Source organism: Triticum urartu, chromosome 2A (assembly GCF_056163025.1).
Source record: "Triticum urartu cultivar PI428250 chromosome 2A, HENAU_Tu73, whole genome shotgun sequence".
Classification (NCBI taxonomy): domain Eukaryota; kingdom Viridiplantae; phylum Streptophyta; class Magnoliopsida; order Poales; family Poaceae; genus Triticum; species Triticum urartu.
The window spans coordinates 700,345,865-700,363,485 of record NC_141874.1 but is presented as its reverse complement, the minus strand read 5'-3'; the positions used below and the strand labels follow the sequence as shown (position 1 = coordinate 700,363,485).

Below are 17,621 nucleotides of genomic sequence, written 5' to 3'. Positions count from 1 at the left end.
CCACCCTCTCCAATGTGCCTTTACCCTTTTAGGGGTCTACCACCAAAGACCCAGTGGTAGGGTAACTGATCTACCACTCGCACGTTTAGTGGTAGCCACCTTGCCATTTGCCATGTCGGCGTGGTTAGCAAGCATTGACTGGGGTCTACCACTGTTGACCCCGGGTAGCCTAACGCTACCGTGAAGGGCGTTAGCCCGGATGGTAGACCCCGGCGTTAGCCCAGGTAGCCTAATGCTGCCGTGAGGGCGTTAGCCCGGATGGTAGACCCCGATGTTAGCCTGGGTAGCCTAACGCCGCCGTGAAGGGCGGTAGGCCGGAGGGTCGGTGTGACGCCCCCGATTCAATCGTACACTAATCATACATGCAAATGTGTACGATCAAGATCAGGGACTCACGGGAAGATATCACAACACAACTCTATAAATAAAATAAGTCATACAAACATCATATTACAAGCCAGGGGCCTCGAGGGCTCGAATACAAGAGCTCGATCATAGACGAGTCAGCGGAAGCAACAATATCTGAGTACAGACATAAGTTAAAGAAGTTTGCCTTAAGAAGGCTAGCACAAAGTAGGGATACAGAACAAAAGAGGCGCAGGCCTCCTGCCTGGGATCCTCCTAAACTACTCCTGGTCGTCGTCAACGGCCTGCACGTAGTAGTAGGCACCTCCAAAGTAGTAGGAGTCATCATCGACGGTGGCGTCTAGCTCCTGGACTCCATCGTCTAGCTCCTGGACTCCATCGTCTGGTCGCAACAAACGGGTATAGAAAGGGGAAAAGGGGGGAGCAAAGCAACCGTGAGTACTCATCCAAAGTACTTGCAAGCAAGGAGCTACACTACATATGTATGGATTGGTATCAAATGGAAAAGGGGTAGCATATGTGGACTGAACTGCAGAATGCCGGAATAAGAGGGGGATAGCTAGTCCTATCGAAGACTACACTTCTGGCAACCTCCAACTTGCAGCAGAAGAAGAGAGTAGATGGTAAGTTCACCAAGTATCATCGCATAGCATAATCCTACCCGACGATCCTCCCCTCGTCGCCCTGTGAGAGAGCGATCACCGGGTTGTATCTGGCACTTGGAAGGGTGTATTTTATTACGTATCCGGTTCTAGTTGTCATAAGGTCAAGGTACAACTCCGGATCGTCCTTTTACCGAGGGACACAGCTATTCGAACAGATAAACTTCCCTGCAGGGGTGCACCACATTTCCCAACACGCTCGATCCCCTTTGACCAGACACACTTTCCTAGGTCATGCCCAGCCTCGGAAGATCAACACGTCGCAGCCCTACCTAGGCACAACAAAGAGGTCAGCACGCCGGTCTAAATCCTATGGCGCAGGGGTCTGGGCCCATCACCCATTGCACACCTGCACGTTGCGAACACGGCCGGCGAGAAGACCTAGCCTCCCTTATACAAGAGCAGGCGTTCCAATCCAACCCAGCGCGCGACGCCCAGTCGCTGACGTCAAGAAGGCTTCGGCTGATACCACGATGTCGACTGCCCATAACTGTTCTCGCGTAGTTGGTTAGTGCGTATATGCCAATGGCCAGACTCAGATCAAATACCCATATCTCGTTAAGCATGTTATTTTGAAATAACCGCGGACGCCGACCAGGGCCAGGTCCACCTCTCTCCTAGGTGGTCTCAACCTACCCTGTCGCTCCGCCACAAAGATCCACTCAGAGGGCCGTCGGGACAAATGTCCTTTCGGGCCCAATCCGTGTATCACTCGCGGGTACTCTTCGAGCCGACCCGTCTTTAGTCACCACAAGTATCATATAATATGTATAAGTATATACCCGCGATCACCACCCGAGTGATCACGACTCGATAGTATAGCATGGCAGACAGACAAGAATGTAGGGTCACTGATGATAAACTAGCATCCTATACTAAGCAATTAGGATTGCAAGTAAGGTATCAATAACTGTAGCAACAATGACATGCTATGCATCAGGATAGGATTAACAGAAAGCAGTAACATGCTACACTACTCTAATGCAAGCAGTAGAGAGGAGAATAGGCGATATCTGGTGATCAAGGGGGGGGGGGGCTTGCCTGGTTGCTCTGGTAAGTAGGGGTCGTCAACAACATAGTCGGTCGGGGCACCAGCAGCGCCGTCAGTCTCGGTGTCTAGCGAGAGAAGAGGGGGAAGAAACAATAAATATAATGCAAACATATGCATGACGATGCATGATATGACAATGAGCGTTGTTAGGTGTGCCCTGACGCAGTAGGAGGTGATACCGGCGAAGGGGGAAACATCCGGAAAAGTATTTCTGATGTTTCACGTTTTCGGACATATGAACCAGAGAGAAAAAGTTGTGTGTTCTCTATGCTAGGGAGGTGTGGCGGACAAGCGGGTTGCGTAACCGGATTCGTCTCGTCGTTTTGAGCAACTTTCATGTACAAAGTTCCATCCGAGCTACGGTTTATTTTATATTAATTTTAAAAGATTTAAATCATTTTTAGGATTTATTTAATTATTTTAAATCAATATTATCCAAAATAGTGTTTGCTGACGTCAGCATGATGTCAGCAGTCAACAGGGTGTTGACTGGGTCAAACTGACGTGTGGGTCCCACTATCATACACTAGTTAATTAGATTAATTAGTGATTAGATTAATCTAGTTATGATTAATTAACTTAAGTAATTCTTTAATTAATTATTATTGTTTTAATTAATTTAATAAATTTTTAAAAAAAATTATAAAAACATTATGGGGGTGGGCCCCTTTGTCATAGGCCCATAGGGGCCATAGTGGATTCGGGCAGCGGTTAACGGGGCGGGCGCTGGTTGCGGGCGCTCGTGCCCGATGGAGCGCGGCGGGGCAAGGCTATCGGGGCGCGGCAGCAGATCGAGGCCGCAGCGCAGCAGCGCCGGCGCGAGGCGGCGGTGGAAGAGGCGGGGAGGAGGGGGCGGCCAAGGACGCGGCCAGAGACGGGAACCGGACCTGGCGGCAACGAGCAGACCAGGCGGCGGTAGCGGGGCGGAGCGGAACCAGGCGGCGGTAGCGGGGCGCAGCAAGCAGCAGGGCTCGGGGGCGGCCGGAGCTCAGCGTGAGAGCGGAGGGCCGCATTGGACGGCGCGCGCGAGCTATGGGTAACGTAGCGAGGACAGGGAGCAGGGGCAAGGGGAGGTGAAGGCGCGGGCATGCGTGAGCTGCAGCAGGAGGGCGCGAGCGGGGCCACGGCAAGCGACGCGGCAACGGCGAGGCAAGGCGCGCGCGGAGACTGGGGTGGAGGCGTGGTCGGCGAGCGGAGGCACGCAGGCCTGCGCGAGCGCGTGCGGAGGGGCCAGCAGCGGTTGCGGGGCGAGGCAGGAACTGCGCGGTGAGGTGCGAGGGCAGCAGCGACAACCCGGCGAGCGGAGCTGTGGGTGCGGGGTGGTCCAGGTGCGCGAATAGGCAGGTCGTGCGGCGAGCACGACCGCGATTGGCAGCACAACGAGACGGGGCGGGGTGCGGGCGGCGCGAGCCGACGAGCGCGCGAGGGAGAGTGGGGGAAGCTCACGAGGGACGTAGGGATAAGGCAGTGGGGCGCGGGGAGGATGTCGGGGACGACGACGACGCAGGGGAGAAGGCGACAAGGTCCGGGTGGTGGTGGTGCACCGGCGACGGCGGGGCCCAGTGACGCCGAGTGGCGCGGTGGCCGCCGGGCTCGATCCCGATCCAGAACTAGATCGGGAGGGGGGAGGGGGGAGGAGGGGAGAGCGAACGAGTGGGGGGAGTGGGGGTGTGGATTAGGGTTTCGTGTGGGGTGTGAGAGGCCTTGTAGGCCAGGGGTGCGGGGAGTGGACCGTGGTTGGCTGGGCCGTTGGACATCTAGGCCAGGGCCCAGGGAGAGCAGGGGGTTTCCCTTTTATTTGTTTTTCTTTTTACTCTTTTCTATTTTCTAATTTCTTTTCGTATTATTTTCTTGTCTTTGTTTTCTTTTACTTATTTGATAGTTTATAGTTTTACAAAAATTGAAACCCACTCCTAAATTTGATTTGTAAAATCAATTGTTCTCACAAAAAGTTTGGGACAAAAGTAAAGTACTTGTATTATTTATTAATAAAAATAAAAAATTAAGTTATTGTTTCAACCACTGTTTTATTTATTTTAGTGCATTCAGATACTTTTAAAATTGTTGGTTTCTCCACCATTATTAGTGAGGATTTATTTGGCTCACTCCGAACATTTTAGTTTTAATATTTAAAAAAATTATTATTTGCTTGATTTTGAATTTGAATTTGAATCAGTTTCGAACTAACGCAAGATTAGCAACAGTAATCGAGATAACGTGGCAACATTTATAGAGGGTTATTGTAGCTTAATTATCCGGGTGTCACAATCGGATCAAAACTATACTTTTAAACATGGGACAAATCATATGCTAAACGTTGGCCACGGGATCGAAACAGTGATTTTGGCCACTAAAGGTGAGGGAAAAGTAATTCAAGAGAGAGAAAGATAGAAAAACAAGATGCCTTCTTCTACACTGTGGGAGATTTTCAATTGCGGTTTTATCTACGTGTGCACGATTACGGCTTTTTTCACAATGACTGAGCATGCTCTCATCAAACACAACCATTATTCAGAGAACGTTCATAATTTTTTTTGAGAGTATGCCTAGGCGTACCATAGCTTTATAGAAGGTAGAGTAATAGTTACAAGAAAGCTATCACTCGATGCGAACAACGAATGCAACACAAACACCACACCCGACACGACCAAGGACAAACACCACACTAAGCAAGTTACAACGCAAAAGAGCCTATCCCGGAGCGATACACAGAACCGCGTCTCGACCGACGCCGGAAAACTCCAAGACCACCAACTGCCGCAGAACTTCACTTGCCGATGCACCATCCACCCGAAGCGCCTAAGAGAAAGTGGCAGATGGATGGCAGGACTCGATCTGCTTCGGGAAGCCACCATGTTGGACATACTGACGACGAGCGTACATTGCGCCACGGAGGATCAACCGAGGACAGCGGCGAACACCGGACGAGAGTAACAAGGAGCCAGCATGTCTCCAAACAAAATGCTCCCAACAGAGGAGTGACGTCGAGGACGCCGTCATTGTGCCGATCCAAGAGCCGAATCGAGGCTTTCGCCCGAAGACACCCACCAATTCCAAGGGCGCGAGGGGAAAGGTGAACACGCTCGACAATGCCTCCAAGGAGAAGAATGACATACGCGGGTGCCATCATTGCTGGCCCAGCAGACGCCGTGCAAGATTTTCATCTGCGTGTAGCCCATCTCCACACCTCCATGGAATTGAAGGAACTGTCCAAGAAAATCTCACACCGCCGCCACCGCAGCACTTGCCGACGTAGCTGCAAAGCCGAGGACCAACGACAGCCCGCCTGGTAGGGTAACCACAGCCACACCACCAACTCCCAACCTGTGCGAGGACCCGCAGCCAACCAGCTCCTCCGGCCAGGTCCCGGACGCCCGCAAAAGTTGTCACCCACCAAGGGACAGCCATGCATCTGACTGAACATGCCTCTCCACGGAAGAACCCAGGCGACACTAGCAGAAGAGCAACACCGCTCGCCACGCCGCGCAGGATTGACCAGCCGCTCGCTGCTCGCCAAGACTCCATCTTGGCCGAGCCATCGAAGCACCGCCACTAGCCTGCTCGTGGGACTCGCTGTCGCCTTCAGTAACCGCCACTAGAAACGGACCACCCCACCGCTGCCAGGCCCCACCAGGCCACCCGCCGAGCGCCGACCATCCATCCTCACCTCCAGCCCAAATAATTGGTCATGGGGTTGAAACAATGATTTTGGCTACTAAAGGTGAGGGAAAAGCAATTCAAGAGAGGGAAAGAGAGGAAAACAAGAAGCCTTCTTATGCATTGTGGGGGATTTTAATGGCGGTTTATCTATGTGTGCACGATTACGACTTTTTTCACCATGACTGAAATAACAATATTCACCAATAATTAGGGTATCATGTATTGCTAGAAAATGCACACAAAATAGGAAGAATCAACTAAAAAATTGGAGGAGATTTACTTTACTTAAGCATGGGAAGCAAGATTCACAAAAAAAGATGAATTGTTTGAGGGGGGCTGAGGGGGATTAAGAGTGTGTTTGGTTCGTGTCCACCACAATGTGCCTAAGAAAACTGAGTGCCTGGAACTGGCCTGAGAATGTGCTACCTTTTTGCCTGGGCAGGCTAGCATTGTTTGGTTTGTGCCATGCCTGGTTAGAGTATTAGAATATGTCACATCATATTTACCTTCTGCTGTTTGGACAGAATCACAAATTTGCATGTCAGGCAGCCGTCCAGGCGTCCAGTTCCACTTGCCTCGGCCAGACTAATAACTTTGCCTTGGCTAAGGATCCTATTTCATTTACTTCACCAGGCTAATCACAAGGGAGGGGTAGCCAGGCCAAGAAAGCATTTTTTCTCACGACACAAACCAAACAACTACGAGGCTAACTCCAGGCACCATCCATGCCAGGCACGTAGCGGTGTGGACGCCAACCAAACTGGCCCTAAAGAAGAGGAGAGAGGAGCCTCCTCTGTTCGTCCTATTCGACTAGGGTGCAGCACGTGGGTGGGTGACCCACCGCATGACTCCAACGTGCCTTTACCCTTTGAGGGGTATACCGCCAAGACCCCGACGGTAGGGTAAATGGTCTACCACCGCCACATTTAGCGGTAGCCATTTTACCATTTGCCATGCTGGCATGGTCAGCAAGCGTTGACTGGGATTTATCACCGTTGACCCCGGCGATAGCCCGTGTAGCCTACCATTGTCGTGTAGGGCGGTAGACCGGAGGGTCAGATCGTGCTATACTTTCAAATAGGGGTCAAATCATATGCTAATCTTTGGTCACGAGGTTGAAACAGTGATTTTGGCCACTAAAGGTGAGGGAAAAGCAATTCAAGAGAGGGAAAGAGAGGAAAACAAGAAGCCTTCTTGTGCATTGTGGGGGATTTTATTGGCGGTTTATCTATGTGTGCATGATTACGGCTTTTTTCACCATGACTGAAATAACAATATTCACCAATAATTAGGGTATCACATATTGCTAAAAAATGCACACAAAATAGGAAGAATCGACCAATTTTTTTTTGAGGAGATTTACTTTACTTAGGCATGGGAGGCAAGACTCACAAAAAAGATGAATTGTTTGAAGCAGGGGTCTGAGGGGGATTAAAGAAGAGGAGAGAGGAGCCTCCTCTGTTCGTCCTGTTCGACTAGGGTGCAGCACGTGGGTGTGTGACCCACCCCATAACTCCAACGCGCCTTTACCCTTTGAGGGGTATACCGGCAAAGACCCTGACGATATGGTAACTGGTCTACCACAACCACATTTAGCAGTAGCCATTTTGCCATCTGCCATGTCGGCATGGTTAGTAAGCGTTGACTGGGATTTATCACCGTTGACCCCGGCGATAGCCCAGATGGTAGACCCCGACGTTAGTCCGGGTAGCCCTATCGTTGCTGTGTAGGGCGGTACACTAAAGGGTCAGATCGTGCTATACTTTTAAACATGGGTCAAATCATATGCTAATCTTTGGCCACGAGATTGAAACAGTGATTTTGGCCACTAAAGTATGTCAGCTGGTGAGGAAAAAGCAATTCAAAAATCAAGAGAGAGAGAGAGAGAGAGAGAAAAGGAGGAAAACAAGAAGGCTTCTTCTGCGTTGGGGGAGATTTTAATGGCGGTTTATCTACGTGCACGACTATGGCTTTTTTCACCATGACTGAGCATATGCTCTCATCAGACACAACTATCACTTTCCATACAAGTACTACAGTACATTTTATAATACATTTTTCATATGAACTGAACACCCACATTTCATCATTTGTGTTCTTCAGGAGACTAAAAGGCTTATTTTGCTTCCAAGCGCATCGTCTGATTCTAAGATCGATCATACTTCTTAGTAGGGAAGGATTCCCAAGGCCCTTCCATACTCGACGACGCTGCCATATATTCCGTCCAGGTTCTTGTACTTGTACTCAAACCCTTCCTTGACGAGCTTCGCCGACGAAATGCAGACTCTCGGCTTCTCAGGGAGATCTCTGAACCTGAAGATAAGCAATCAAAACAAAACACTTACGTATACATTGGCAATGGCAATTGACGAGCTTCAGAACAAACTCGCCATTCGTACCTATCTGTATTGACCTTGTACTGCGGGTAGTTGGCAGCCAAGAAGCGGGCAATCTCGACGGCGGTGGGGTTGAGGCCGCAGACGATGTACCGCCCCGACGCGGCCTCCTCCTCGGCCACGAACATCTCCGCTCGGCAGAGGTCCTCGATGTGCAGAATCGGGATCGAGCCCGTCGCCCTCTCGATGTGCTCCAGGGCGCCGGCATACGCATCATCCCCGGACAGCAGGGAGAGGATGATGCTGACGCTGGTGAGGTCGTTCGCCGCCGGCGCCTCGCCCACCGTGACGGCCGGGCACACGGTGACCAGGCTGATGCCCTTGTCCTCCGCGAACGCCATCGCCGCCTTCTCCACAAGCACCTTCGAGACGGAGTACGCCTGCGCGACGCGAGCATGCATCACCGTCTCATCTCTCAGTGAAATGATTCAACAGATCGAGAGTGCATATATATGTGTGTGTGTGTGTGTGTGTGTGTGTGTGTGTGTGTACCCAGGGACCGGTCTTTGTTGATCTGAGGAACTCCACGTCGGACCAGGATTCCTCGTCAAGGACATGGCCGTCGCCTTCCAGCGGCCGGCTGGACACCGCCGCCACCGACGATGTGAGGACCACTCGCTTCACCGTCCCCGCTCTCACGCACGACCTCATCACGTTCAGGGTCCCGTGGACGGCCGGCTCGATCACGTCTTTCTGCGATCGCCAGTTGAATTAGAGGCAGTGCGCGATTTGGACAGTTGATAGTTTCAGGGATCAGAGAGTGAGTCAGTGATGACAGCCGGAAGAGTGTGTGAGTTTGGTGGTTGTCGCTCACCTCAGGGTTCTCTGGCATGAGGCTCACCGGAGCGGCGACGAGGAAGGCGTAGTCGCAGCCGGCGACGGCGTGGTCGAAGCTGCCCTCCTCGTTCAGATCGGCGCGGAAGACCTCCAAGGAGCCGAGCGCTGCCAAGGCCTTGAGATGCGCGTTCTTCTCCGCGTCATCTGCCAACCCAAAACGCCATGGTCGGGTTCATTCAGAGAGCAAACCCCTCATTCTTAACCGGAGGCAAACAAAGACGTAATCAAATTACCGGGGTTTCTGACGGTGGTCTTGACGGCGTATCCCTTCTCCAGCAGCATCTTCACCAGCGCCGACGCGATGTACCCGCTGCCGCCGGTGACGCACGCCGTCTTCCTCCTCGTCGCCATATCGCCGATGATCACTACCGAGCTGAGCTCTCTTCTCCTGGCAATAGCTCTAGCACAGGGCTCTGTTTCTCTGGCTGCTGAGAGGCAACTCAAGTACGGACGTGCGTGCATTTATGCACAGATGTTGGTGGCTGCTGCTTTGGTCGCCACGCAAGTCGTGATCGATGACCAGCGGTGCGGTGGCAGCAACAAAAGAATGCCGAAGACGACCATACGGTTTTCTCTTATAGTATCTCCAAAGTCTACATGAGGCGCTGCCGATCAAAAGCGAATTGGCCACGCAGGTCGTGATGACCAGAGCTAACGGAATGAGGAGGAGAAACCACATTCCTTCTCTGTTGGCGTTGGGGAAGAATCGAGAGGTCAATGATCGATCCTTCTCAACCGTTTCCTTTTTCTTTTTCTTTTGTTCCTTTTACCTAGTTTTCTTCAACACATGTCTACTTTTCTCAAAACACATTGTACATTTTTATATACATGTGGAACATTTTTATACACGTTGAACATTTTTCAAAATACATGATGTATATTTTTGTGAATACATGTTTTGGATATTTTTTGATAAATGTTAAACCTTTTCTCAGGTACACGTTGAATATTTTCTTAATTGGTATGAAACTATTTTGTTAAACCATGTGTACTTTTTTACATTGTTATAAACGTTTTATTAGTAAGGAACATTTTTTGAAACACGACGATATTTTTTAATATCACGTTAAGTTTTTGAATGCTAAGAAAAACAATTATACTATGCAAACATTACTTTACATTTTATAGAAAAATTCTAAAGTTCTCACATACATATGTTTAAAATACTATTAACATTTTCTCTTATGGTGGAAAATATTCTTTTGCATCATGCAAACATTTTTATACATTGTATACATAGTTTGAAAAAAAATCACATTTTGTTTTTGAAATGCAGGAACATTTTTTAGTTGTCACAATCATTTTTCTACCAATCTTAAAAAGTTGCGAAACACTTTTGAGCACGGCGTTAACATTTTGGAACGTGTGGTGAACATTTGTAAAATTTATAGAAAATTAATTCCCATTTGAAAAATATAAATAAAATTAATTAAAGAAAAAAGGCTAGGGTGCCAGTGCTCCTCTTGATCGCTGGGCCGGCCCATTATGGAGTACTGCAGGTGACATTGTGCTCTCTGTCGCAGCAAGAGATACATAGTCGCGCCCGGGATCCCATCCTTGTTTTAGGTAGTTCTGGTGTCTTGGCCAGGCGGCAACTCCTATATAGTTAAAATAAAGTATTTCTGGTCCTATCTTCGCTCCGGCGGTGCTTCAGCGGAAAGTGTGTGGAGGTGTATCTCCAACAGATATTCTTGGCCAGTCGGCATTGGTCTTTCATCTGAACCATTGATATTCTTGGATCCTGACGGTGTCGGTCTTTCATCCGAACCATTGTTCAGAGAACGTAACGAGCAAATCGCAAGCATTCTAGAGAACCTTCATAATTCCATATATCACTTTTCATAATGTTTTACAAATCCTTTTCATATGAACTAACACCCACATTTCATCATATACTTTTATAGGAGGCTAAGCTTATTATCCAGTAAAAAAAAGGAGGCTAAGCCTGTTTTCCATGCAAGCGCGTCGTTTGATTCTAAGATCATCCATCATACTAGCACGGAAGGATTCCCAAGGCCCTACCGTACTCGACGACGTCGTCGTATATCTCGTCCAGGGTCTTATACATGAACTCAAACCCTTCCCCGACGAGCTTCGCCGACGAAATGCAGACTCTCGGCTTCTCGGTGAGACCGGCGTACCTGAAACAAACAAACAAATCGACCATTACATACGCATCCCCGATGCACGAACGTCGGAGCTCGCCATGGCTACAGAGATCTTGACGAGGCGTTCGTACGTACCGGTCGGTCTTGACATTGTATTGCGGGTACTTGGCCGCCAGGAAGCGGGCGAGCCCCACGACGGTGGTGTTGACGCTGCCGCAGTTGTACCGCCCCGACGCCGCCTTTTCCTCGGCGAGGAACAGCTCGGCGCGGCAGAGGTCGTCGATGTGGACCATCGGGATCGCGCCGGTCACCCTCTCGATGAACTCAAGTTTGCTGATCCTCGCATCATCGCCTGACACCATCGCACCCACGCCATGTAACGCGCATGTACCAGTCTGACATGTTGTTTAATTTCAGGCCTCACCGGACAGCAGGGAGAGGATGTCGGGCACGCTGGTGTTGACCTTCGCCGCGGGCGCCGCGCCCACCGTGACGACGGGGCACACAGTGACCAGGCTCATGCCATGCTCCAGCGCGAACGCGCACGCCGCCTTCTCCAGAAGCACCTTGGACACAGGGTACGCCTGCGCGAGCACGGCGGTGAGCGTCATTGTTGCGTCGGTCAATGAAATGATTCAACAGATTGTTGAAAATACTCAAAACGCGTACCCAAGCACCGGTCTTTGTCGATCTAAGAAACTCGACGTCGGACCAGGAATCCTCGTCCAGGACATGGCCGTCGCCCTCCAGCGGCCGGCTGGAGACGGCGGCCGCCGACGATGTCAGGACCACGCGCCTCACCGTGCCCGCTCTCACGCACGACCTCAACACGTTGAGGGTTCCGTGCACGGCCGGCTCGATCACGTCTCTCTGCCATCGCGGGACGAATTAAAAAAGCAGTGTGCCGACAGCCTGAATAATGCGCGCCGTGTACAGGTGCACTTGACGAACTGATGACAAAACGACAGTGAGTGTGGTGGTTGGTGCCGTTCACCTCAGGGTCCTCTGCGTAGAGGTTCACCGGAGCGGCGACGAGGAAGGCGTAGTCGCAGCCGGCGACGGCGCCGTCGAAGCTGCCCTCTTCGACGAGGTCTGCACGGAGGACCTCCAAGGGGCCGAGCGCCTGCAGATCCTTGAGATGCGAGTTCTTCTCCATGTCATCTGGAATCCGTTGATCAGATCACAGTGCATGTCACCCTCCGAGACTAATGAAACCACTCTAAATTCTTGGCACCATGACAGATCAGGCTCGAGCTCAGATCGACACTGAGGAGAAGAAGTGAAGAACCAATCTAAATTACCGGGGTTTCTGACGGTGGTCTTCACGGCGTACCCTTTCTCCAGCAGCGTCTTGACCAGCGCCGACGCGATGTAGCCGTTCCCTCCGGTGACGCACGCCGTCTTCCGCCTCGTCCCGTCGCCTGCCGCGGACGCCATATCGGCCGCCGGGCGCTGCTACTTGCTGTGGCAGCTCGAGCGCCGGAGTTCTCCGTCCCTCTGGTGGAGTGGTGCTTGTGTGCGCCCACTCGTGGCTGTCTGTCTGTCAGGTAAACGCCAGCGACTGCATTTGGTAGGTGGTGGATGATCGGTGGGGTTCGTGAGCGAGAGCACTCGAAGAGGAAAGCAGGTTGGTGTCGGTACAGGTAGGTTTGGGTTTGGGATGGGGCCGTGGCAGATGGCAAGCACCATCGGCAGCACCACACAGATACAGAGACACCACCTGCTCCATGAATGATTCCTCTCGTGCACTGCATAGCCTATTCTGTAGGAGTAGTGTTCTTTTTGGAAATTGCCTCGTGCGTTACCGAGAGACATTTATATATTTTCTCAACATTTGTGAAAATTATGTCATATTTGTGTTTTATAAAGGCATCTCCAACACCGCCCCTCAAACCGCCTGTAGCCGTGATGCTGACTTGGCGAATGGAAGCCGCCACTCCGAGAGGGCCTCGTCGCCGCCGCCCACAATCGAAGCAGCAGCCACGCCGGGCCAGTGCCCCAAGCCGCATCGCCTACCAGAAAACGCCAAATCCGGCTGGCATGCACCGCCACCAACCCGCGCCATCCAAGGACGCCGCCCTAATGCCCACCAGCCACCATTGCCACCGGAGCTACAACGGCAGCCGACCCGCGCAGAGCCAGGAGCCGGACCCCGCCAACGATGGCCCGCCTCACCACAATGTCAGATCCGCCCGCCGCCATGAACGCCTGCACTAGCCGCTCGCCGCCCTCGCCACTCCACGACTGGGCGAGGCCTCGCAGCCAATGCAGCCATCACTGCCGCCTGCATCAGCGCCCGCCGACCATGATACTGTCACGCGCCCTGTGCAAACGCCGCACCCCCAAGGGCCTCTGCATCCCGCACTGAAGGGGACCGCTAGGAAGGATGGCAGCCCCACCGCCACCTGCACTGACCGGGCTTCGCTCAGCGATGCGTGCGCCGGCAGCGCCCCCCCTATTTTGGTGCTCAACTTTGAAATAGATCGGCCTTCCTAATACCACTCCAGTACGTAGTTCCCATTTTATCCTGGTGGATGACGGTTAGGACGAGTGCCTTCGACTGAAAAAAAGAAGTTAAACAGCATGGCCGTCTTGTGGCTTGGACAATTTGGGGCGGGCGTAATAGCTGGTTTTTTGATAACAAAGCTAGCTCCACTGACTATATCTTAGACAAAACCAAATGTGACACACTCAAGTGGTCTAAAGTCGGCGCTAAATGCCTGAGGTCATTGTTCGCATAGGGTCGCTTTTGTGTTAGCTTTTCGCCTTCTTTTGTCCATGTTGTCTTTTTTACTTGTTGGGTCGTCCTTGTTTTGTAAAACTTTGTATCTCTTTCTTCTATAATATTCGCATGCAATTCTCATGCAATGGTTTGAATAAACTATATTAAACGAGAAAGAAGGGAACTTGTGTTCCCTTGAGCAAATTGCGATTGTACTTTGAAAAGTATGGTCCCCATGTCATGGTTCATTCTTGTTTGTGCTTTAGAAAGCTAGGATTACAAGGACTAGAGTTGTATTTTATTTATAAAAAGGAGTAGATGGCCCTTTAGTATATTGTCGTTAAATTTGTCCATTTCATCTTACAAATTTGTTACCAGCGACATCCACACGCCCATCCAACAGAGGGGCAAGCTATTAATCACACAGATGAGAAAATTCGACACGTCATACAAGCCGTTGACCTCCGCCCCGTTCTTGTCGATCGAGAACAGGTTGTCACCCTGTTGGCTAGGATCATAAGGAGTGAGCTGGCCCACCCGGGTTCGAGTCCTAAGCGGCCTGTTGGTGCTTAGAGTTTTCTTCTATAAAAATATACTTGCAAGGGCTAGTCCTGAGTGGTCTTGTTTTTTTTATGGTCGACCCGCTCGCTGACGTCAGAACAGCCACCTCCGGTTCCGGCCTTCCCTCTATCTCCACACCCTCCCGGGCACCGACGACCATCTCCCGCACTCGTCAACCCTTTGCCTCGCCTCAGCGTAGCGACGCCGCAGTCCCCGTCTGGCCGTCGTCTCTGACTTGTTCCTGGCTCGCGCTCACGCCGACCAGCGCGTCGTCCGACTCGGTGCTGCGCGTTTGTTCAGCGCGGATTATCAACCGACGCGCCAAAAATTTCCGGACACCTCGCTAATGGCAAAGCGGGCCCATCCGCCAGCGAAATCCACACCCCGTCCGTCCGTCCGTTCTCCCGCCGCCGCCCGCGTCGACCGCGCCGCGCGGGCCTTTCCCGGACACGGCACCAACATTTCAATCCCGTTAAATTCCGCGCTCAAGTCCGGCCGCAGACAGACTATAAAAAATGCTACGCGGCTAGCCGTCACCTCCATTCCAGCCTGCCCTGCCCAAGCAAAGAATCCCGTCCCCACCAGCCAGGAGGAGGGGAAAGCGGCTGCTGGATCGACGATGATGTGGGGCGTCGCCGCCGCCGTCGCCTCCGCGGCCGCCGTCGCCGTGGCCTCCGGCGCCGAGCTCCTCGCCTGCGACTGCGCCCCCACGGAGCCCGCCGCCGCCGTCGCCGTCGGCAGATGCGACGAGTTCCTCCTCCGCCAGCGGGTACGGATCACGGCCTCCTCCTTCTCCCCCAATCCCCCCCTCCCTCCCGAAGAATCTCCTCCTACGATAGCAATCCGGTCTTGATTTTGATTTGGGATCACGACGGACGGCTTCTTCAAATTTGAAACTGCTCTCTTCTTACGCGCTCTGCTTTCCGCAGGAATCCCCGGCGTCGAGCGGGGGGAGCGGCGGCCGGGACGACAAGTTCGCGCCGCGGTTCGACGGGCTGCGCTTCATCGAGACGCTCGTCACGGCGCACCGCTGAAAATTCCCCCGGGGATTCTTTCCAGTCGTCTTCTTCGTGCGATTCGCGGGGAGAGGCTGGCTGCTACCCTATTAATTCGGCGATTGGCGGCCAACGCGCCGCCAGATTTTTGCTACTAGGACAAATTGAGGTTTTTCTTTCTTTCCTGACGATTATCGTCCTATTGTTGTTGAGTGATGCGATTGAATCGGAACCTTCAAGCGGGCATGTGATGTGGTGAGCGTATGTACTTGTGCTAGTATTTGCTTCTTCACCCGATCTGTTATGCAAGCATGATAGTATGATATGAGATGATTGATGGCATGATTTCAGCTCCAAACTTGCCATTCTCATGTATGGTAGTGGTAGGCCTGCTGTCGCTGCTTGTGGTTGGCCTCCTTCCGGAATTGTCCTTTTCCCCTCTTTGCTGCACACATATCACATGGCTCAATCTTTGCACTGCATCCTGTCCATGGCTTTTGGGGTAAAGTTAGTAGATGGAGCCCCTGGATGTGTGGTAATGATTATGCTGATTATGCCTCGCCAAATTAGAACTAGTTTTAAAGCAAGGAGAGTGGTGGTACGTGCTCGTATGATGTGGCTCCTTCCTTACCGTCCATTTTTCCTTGCAGATTTGGCTAACTATCTCCGGCTCATCTTGACTTGTTTTCGTCTTCTACCACAAGTAGAATTCGTGTATTGGAAATACTTGTTATCAAAATGAATAAAAAGATAGTTCTAAATACATCCATTTTTGTTCATTTTGATAACAAGTATTTTCGGACGAGGCGAGTATCATATTACGTACTACCTTCGTTCCAAATTACTCGTCGTGGTTTTAGTTCAAATTATAATCTTAAGAGGGAATAAATGTGGAATTATAATGTAGTAACACAACTCTACTCACCATCATAGGATTTGTCTCCCTCTCAGTTCACACACTGATCCAATACAAAATATTATGAGTCACAACCCATGAATAAAATCACACGAGAACTCAAGATTAATCTATGGAAGAAACTAAGCATTGAATATAACTCATCCCGTGACCAACTTTGGTACCTAACAACAGGACATTAGAAGGTAGTTGTGTCCACTTCAAAGTGAGAACTACAATATGTGACCGAGCTGTGGAGGCTGTTTCCAGGATATCACACGTGCTCTACAGTTTGAATACACAATTTCAGGGTGAACAAAAAATACCACGGGCACCCATTTTCCACGAAAATGAACACGGGTGTACAACGGGCACTCAGGTTTCATATCTCAAAATTTCAGATTTTTTTGAATTTTCCTAATATGTTTTTTTAATGCCTTTTCATATAGGGGTGTGTGGCACCCGAGAGCCACAAATCCTTATCCGTTGATGGGGAAAATGCATTGCATCTCTCGGGTGCCACACACCCCTACATGAAAATAGCATTAAAAAATATCAGGAAATTTCAAAAAATTCTGAAATTTTGGGATATGAAACCTGAGTGCCCGTTGTACACCCGTGTTCATTTTCGTGGGAAATGAGTGCCCGTGGTATCTGCGGCGTAGGAATTAAGGTCTGACATACGTTACATTCAGTTTCTTTTTCTACACATAGAATTTTTTTGTCTTTTTTACTGGCATTATCACACACCCATTCCCCACGAAACTGAACACATGCGTACAACCGACACTTAGGTTTCATATCTCAAAATTTTATATATTTTTTAATTTTCCTAATATGTTTTTAGTGCCTTTTCATATAGGGGTGTGTGGCACCCGACGGCCATAAATCGTCATCCAGGTTATTAGTGCCTAAATATACTTTGTGAACAGACATGTTAGGTTTACCAAGAAAGCTATCTAAGAGGAGCATTAATTCTGATGGATATTATGGGGCTGACAACAGTTCATCTATATAGCAAAATAAAAGCAGATGATGTCCTGCATACCTATAATTAAGAGGTAAAAATGGTCCCAAAGTAAACATTCCGAAAGGATTAGATGACTATATATACAGGAATTCTTGGTGATTTTGCGGATGAGTACGTTCGCATAAGTGAGTCCACATGTCTCAAATGAATGTACATGTTCTGCAAGGTCGTGGTGGCAGTGTTTGGCCCTGAGTATCCGAGAGAATCAAATGTCGCAGATACAACCCAGTTGTTGGCAATCAATGCAGGTAGAGGCTTTTCTAGGAATGCTTGGCAACATAGATCGTATGCACTAGAACTGAAAGAACTTCTTGGCAGGGTTAGTACAAGGGTCATGT

At 50.6% G+C, this 17,621-nt stretch overlaps 3 protein-coding genes and 1 long non-coding RNA gene across 7 annotated transcripts; 1 reads left to right on the top strand and 3 right to left on the bottom strand.

Annotated features, from left to right (window-relative positions):
- Nucleotides 1-422: 422 nt before the first annotated feature.
- LOC147986910 (uncharacterized) lies at nt 423-3,712 on the bottom strand. Its single transcript, XR_015615248.1, has 3 exons — nt 3,526-3,712; nt 2,070-2,144; nt 423-748 (listed from the first exon to the last, which is right to left on the bottom strand). It is a non-coding gene; the product is annotated as an uncharacterized LOC147986910 (long non-coding RNA).
- A 4,029-nt stretch (nt 3,713-7,741) lies between these two features.
- LOC125527876 (anthocyanidin reductase ((2S)-flavan-3-ol-forming)-like) lies at nt 7,742-9,348 on the bottom strand. The gene is made up of 5 exons (XM_048692380.2): nt 9,206-9,348; nt 8,950-9,116; nt 8,628-8,828; nt 8,139-8,515; nt 7,742-8,052 (listed from the first exon to the last, which is right to left on the bottom strand). The coding sequence occupies exons 1-5, from the start codon at nt 9,321-9,323 to the stop codon at nt 7,905-7,907; spliced, it is 1,011 nt and encodes a 336-aa protein (XP_048548337.2). The 5' UTR covers nt 9,324-9,348; the 3' UTR covers nt 7,742-7,904.
- A 1,428-nt stretch (nt 9,349-10,776) lies between these two features.
- LOC125539842 (anthocyanidin reductase ((2S)-flavan-3-ol-forming)-like) lies at nt 10,777-13,504 on the bottom strand. Of its 4 annotated transcripts, none has more exons than XM_048703359.2 (6): nt 12,382-13,503; nt 12,075-12,306; nt 11,750-11,950; nt 11,505-11,664; nt 11,216-11,432; nt 10,777-11,113 (listed from the first exon to the last, which is right to left on the bottom strand). In XM_048703359.2, exons 2-6 carry the CDS (start codon nt 12,234-12,236, stop codon nt 10,966-10,968), a joined length of 888 nt encoding a protein of 295 aa, XP_048559316.1. In that variant the 5' UTR covers nt 12,237-12,306; nt 12,382-13,503; the 3' UTR covers nt 10,777-10,965. The 4 variants fall into 4 exon arrangements, with proteins under 4 accessions (XP_048559316.1, XP_048559315.1, XP_048559314.1 ...); XM_048703358.2 differs by having other exon boundaries at nt 12,075-12,299; nt 12,382-13,502; XM_048703357.2 differs by having other exon boundaries at nt 12,075-12,241; nt 12,382-13,501.
- Nucleotides 13,505-14,694: 1,190 nt separating this feature from the next.
- On the top strand, nt 14,695-15,716 carry LOC125539840 (uncharacterized). Its single transcript, XM_048703355.2, has 2 exons — nt 14,695-15,132; nt 15,293-15,716. Exons 1-2 carry the CDS (start codon nt 14,710-14,712, stop codon nt 15,395-15,397), a joined length of 528 nt encoding a protein of 175 aa, XP_048559312.1. The 5' UTR covers nt 14,695-14,709; the 3' UTR covers nt 15,398-15,716.
- Nucleotides 15,717-17,621: the final 1,905 nt, after the last annotated feature.

Excerpts from the sequence above, each read along its gene's own strand:
- LOC125539840 (XM_048703355.2), top strand. The coding sequence starts at position 14,710 with ATGGCAAAGCGGGCCCATCCGCCAGCGAAATCCACACCCCGTCCGTCC. Across the intron at positions 15,133-15,292 it reads AGTTCCTCCTCCGCCAGCGG|GAATCCCCGGCGTCGAGCGG; the intron begins GTACGGATCACG and ends TGCTTTCCGCAG.
- LOC125539842 (XM_048703357.2), bottom strand. The coding sequence starts at position 12,517 with ATGGCGTCCGCGGCAGGCGACGGGACGAGGCGGAAGACGGCGTGCGTC. Across the intron at positions 11,951-12,074 it reads TCTACGCAGAGGACCCTGAG|AGAGACGTGATCGAGCCGGC; the intron begins GTGAACGGCACC and ends CCGCGATGGCAG. Across the intron at positions 11,665-11,749 it reads CGACAAAGACCGGTGCTTGG|GCGTACCCTGTGTCCAAGGT; the intron begins GTACGCGTTTTG and ends GTGCTCGCGCAG.
- LOC125527876 (XM_048692380.2), bottom strand. The coding sequence starts at position 9,323 with ATGGCGACGAGGAGGAAGACGGCGTGCGTCACCGGCGGCAGCGGGTAC. Across the intron at positions 9,117-9,205 it reads GACCACCGTCAGAAACCCCG|ATGACGCGGAGAAGAACGCG; the intron begins GTAATTTGATTA and ends TTGGGTTGGCAG. Across the intron at positions 8,516-8,627 it reads CAACAAAGACCGGTCCCTGG|GCGTACTCCGTCTCGAAGGT; the intron begins GTACACACACAC and ends CGCGTCGCGCAG.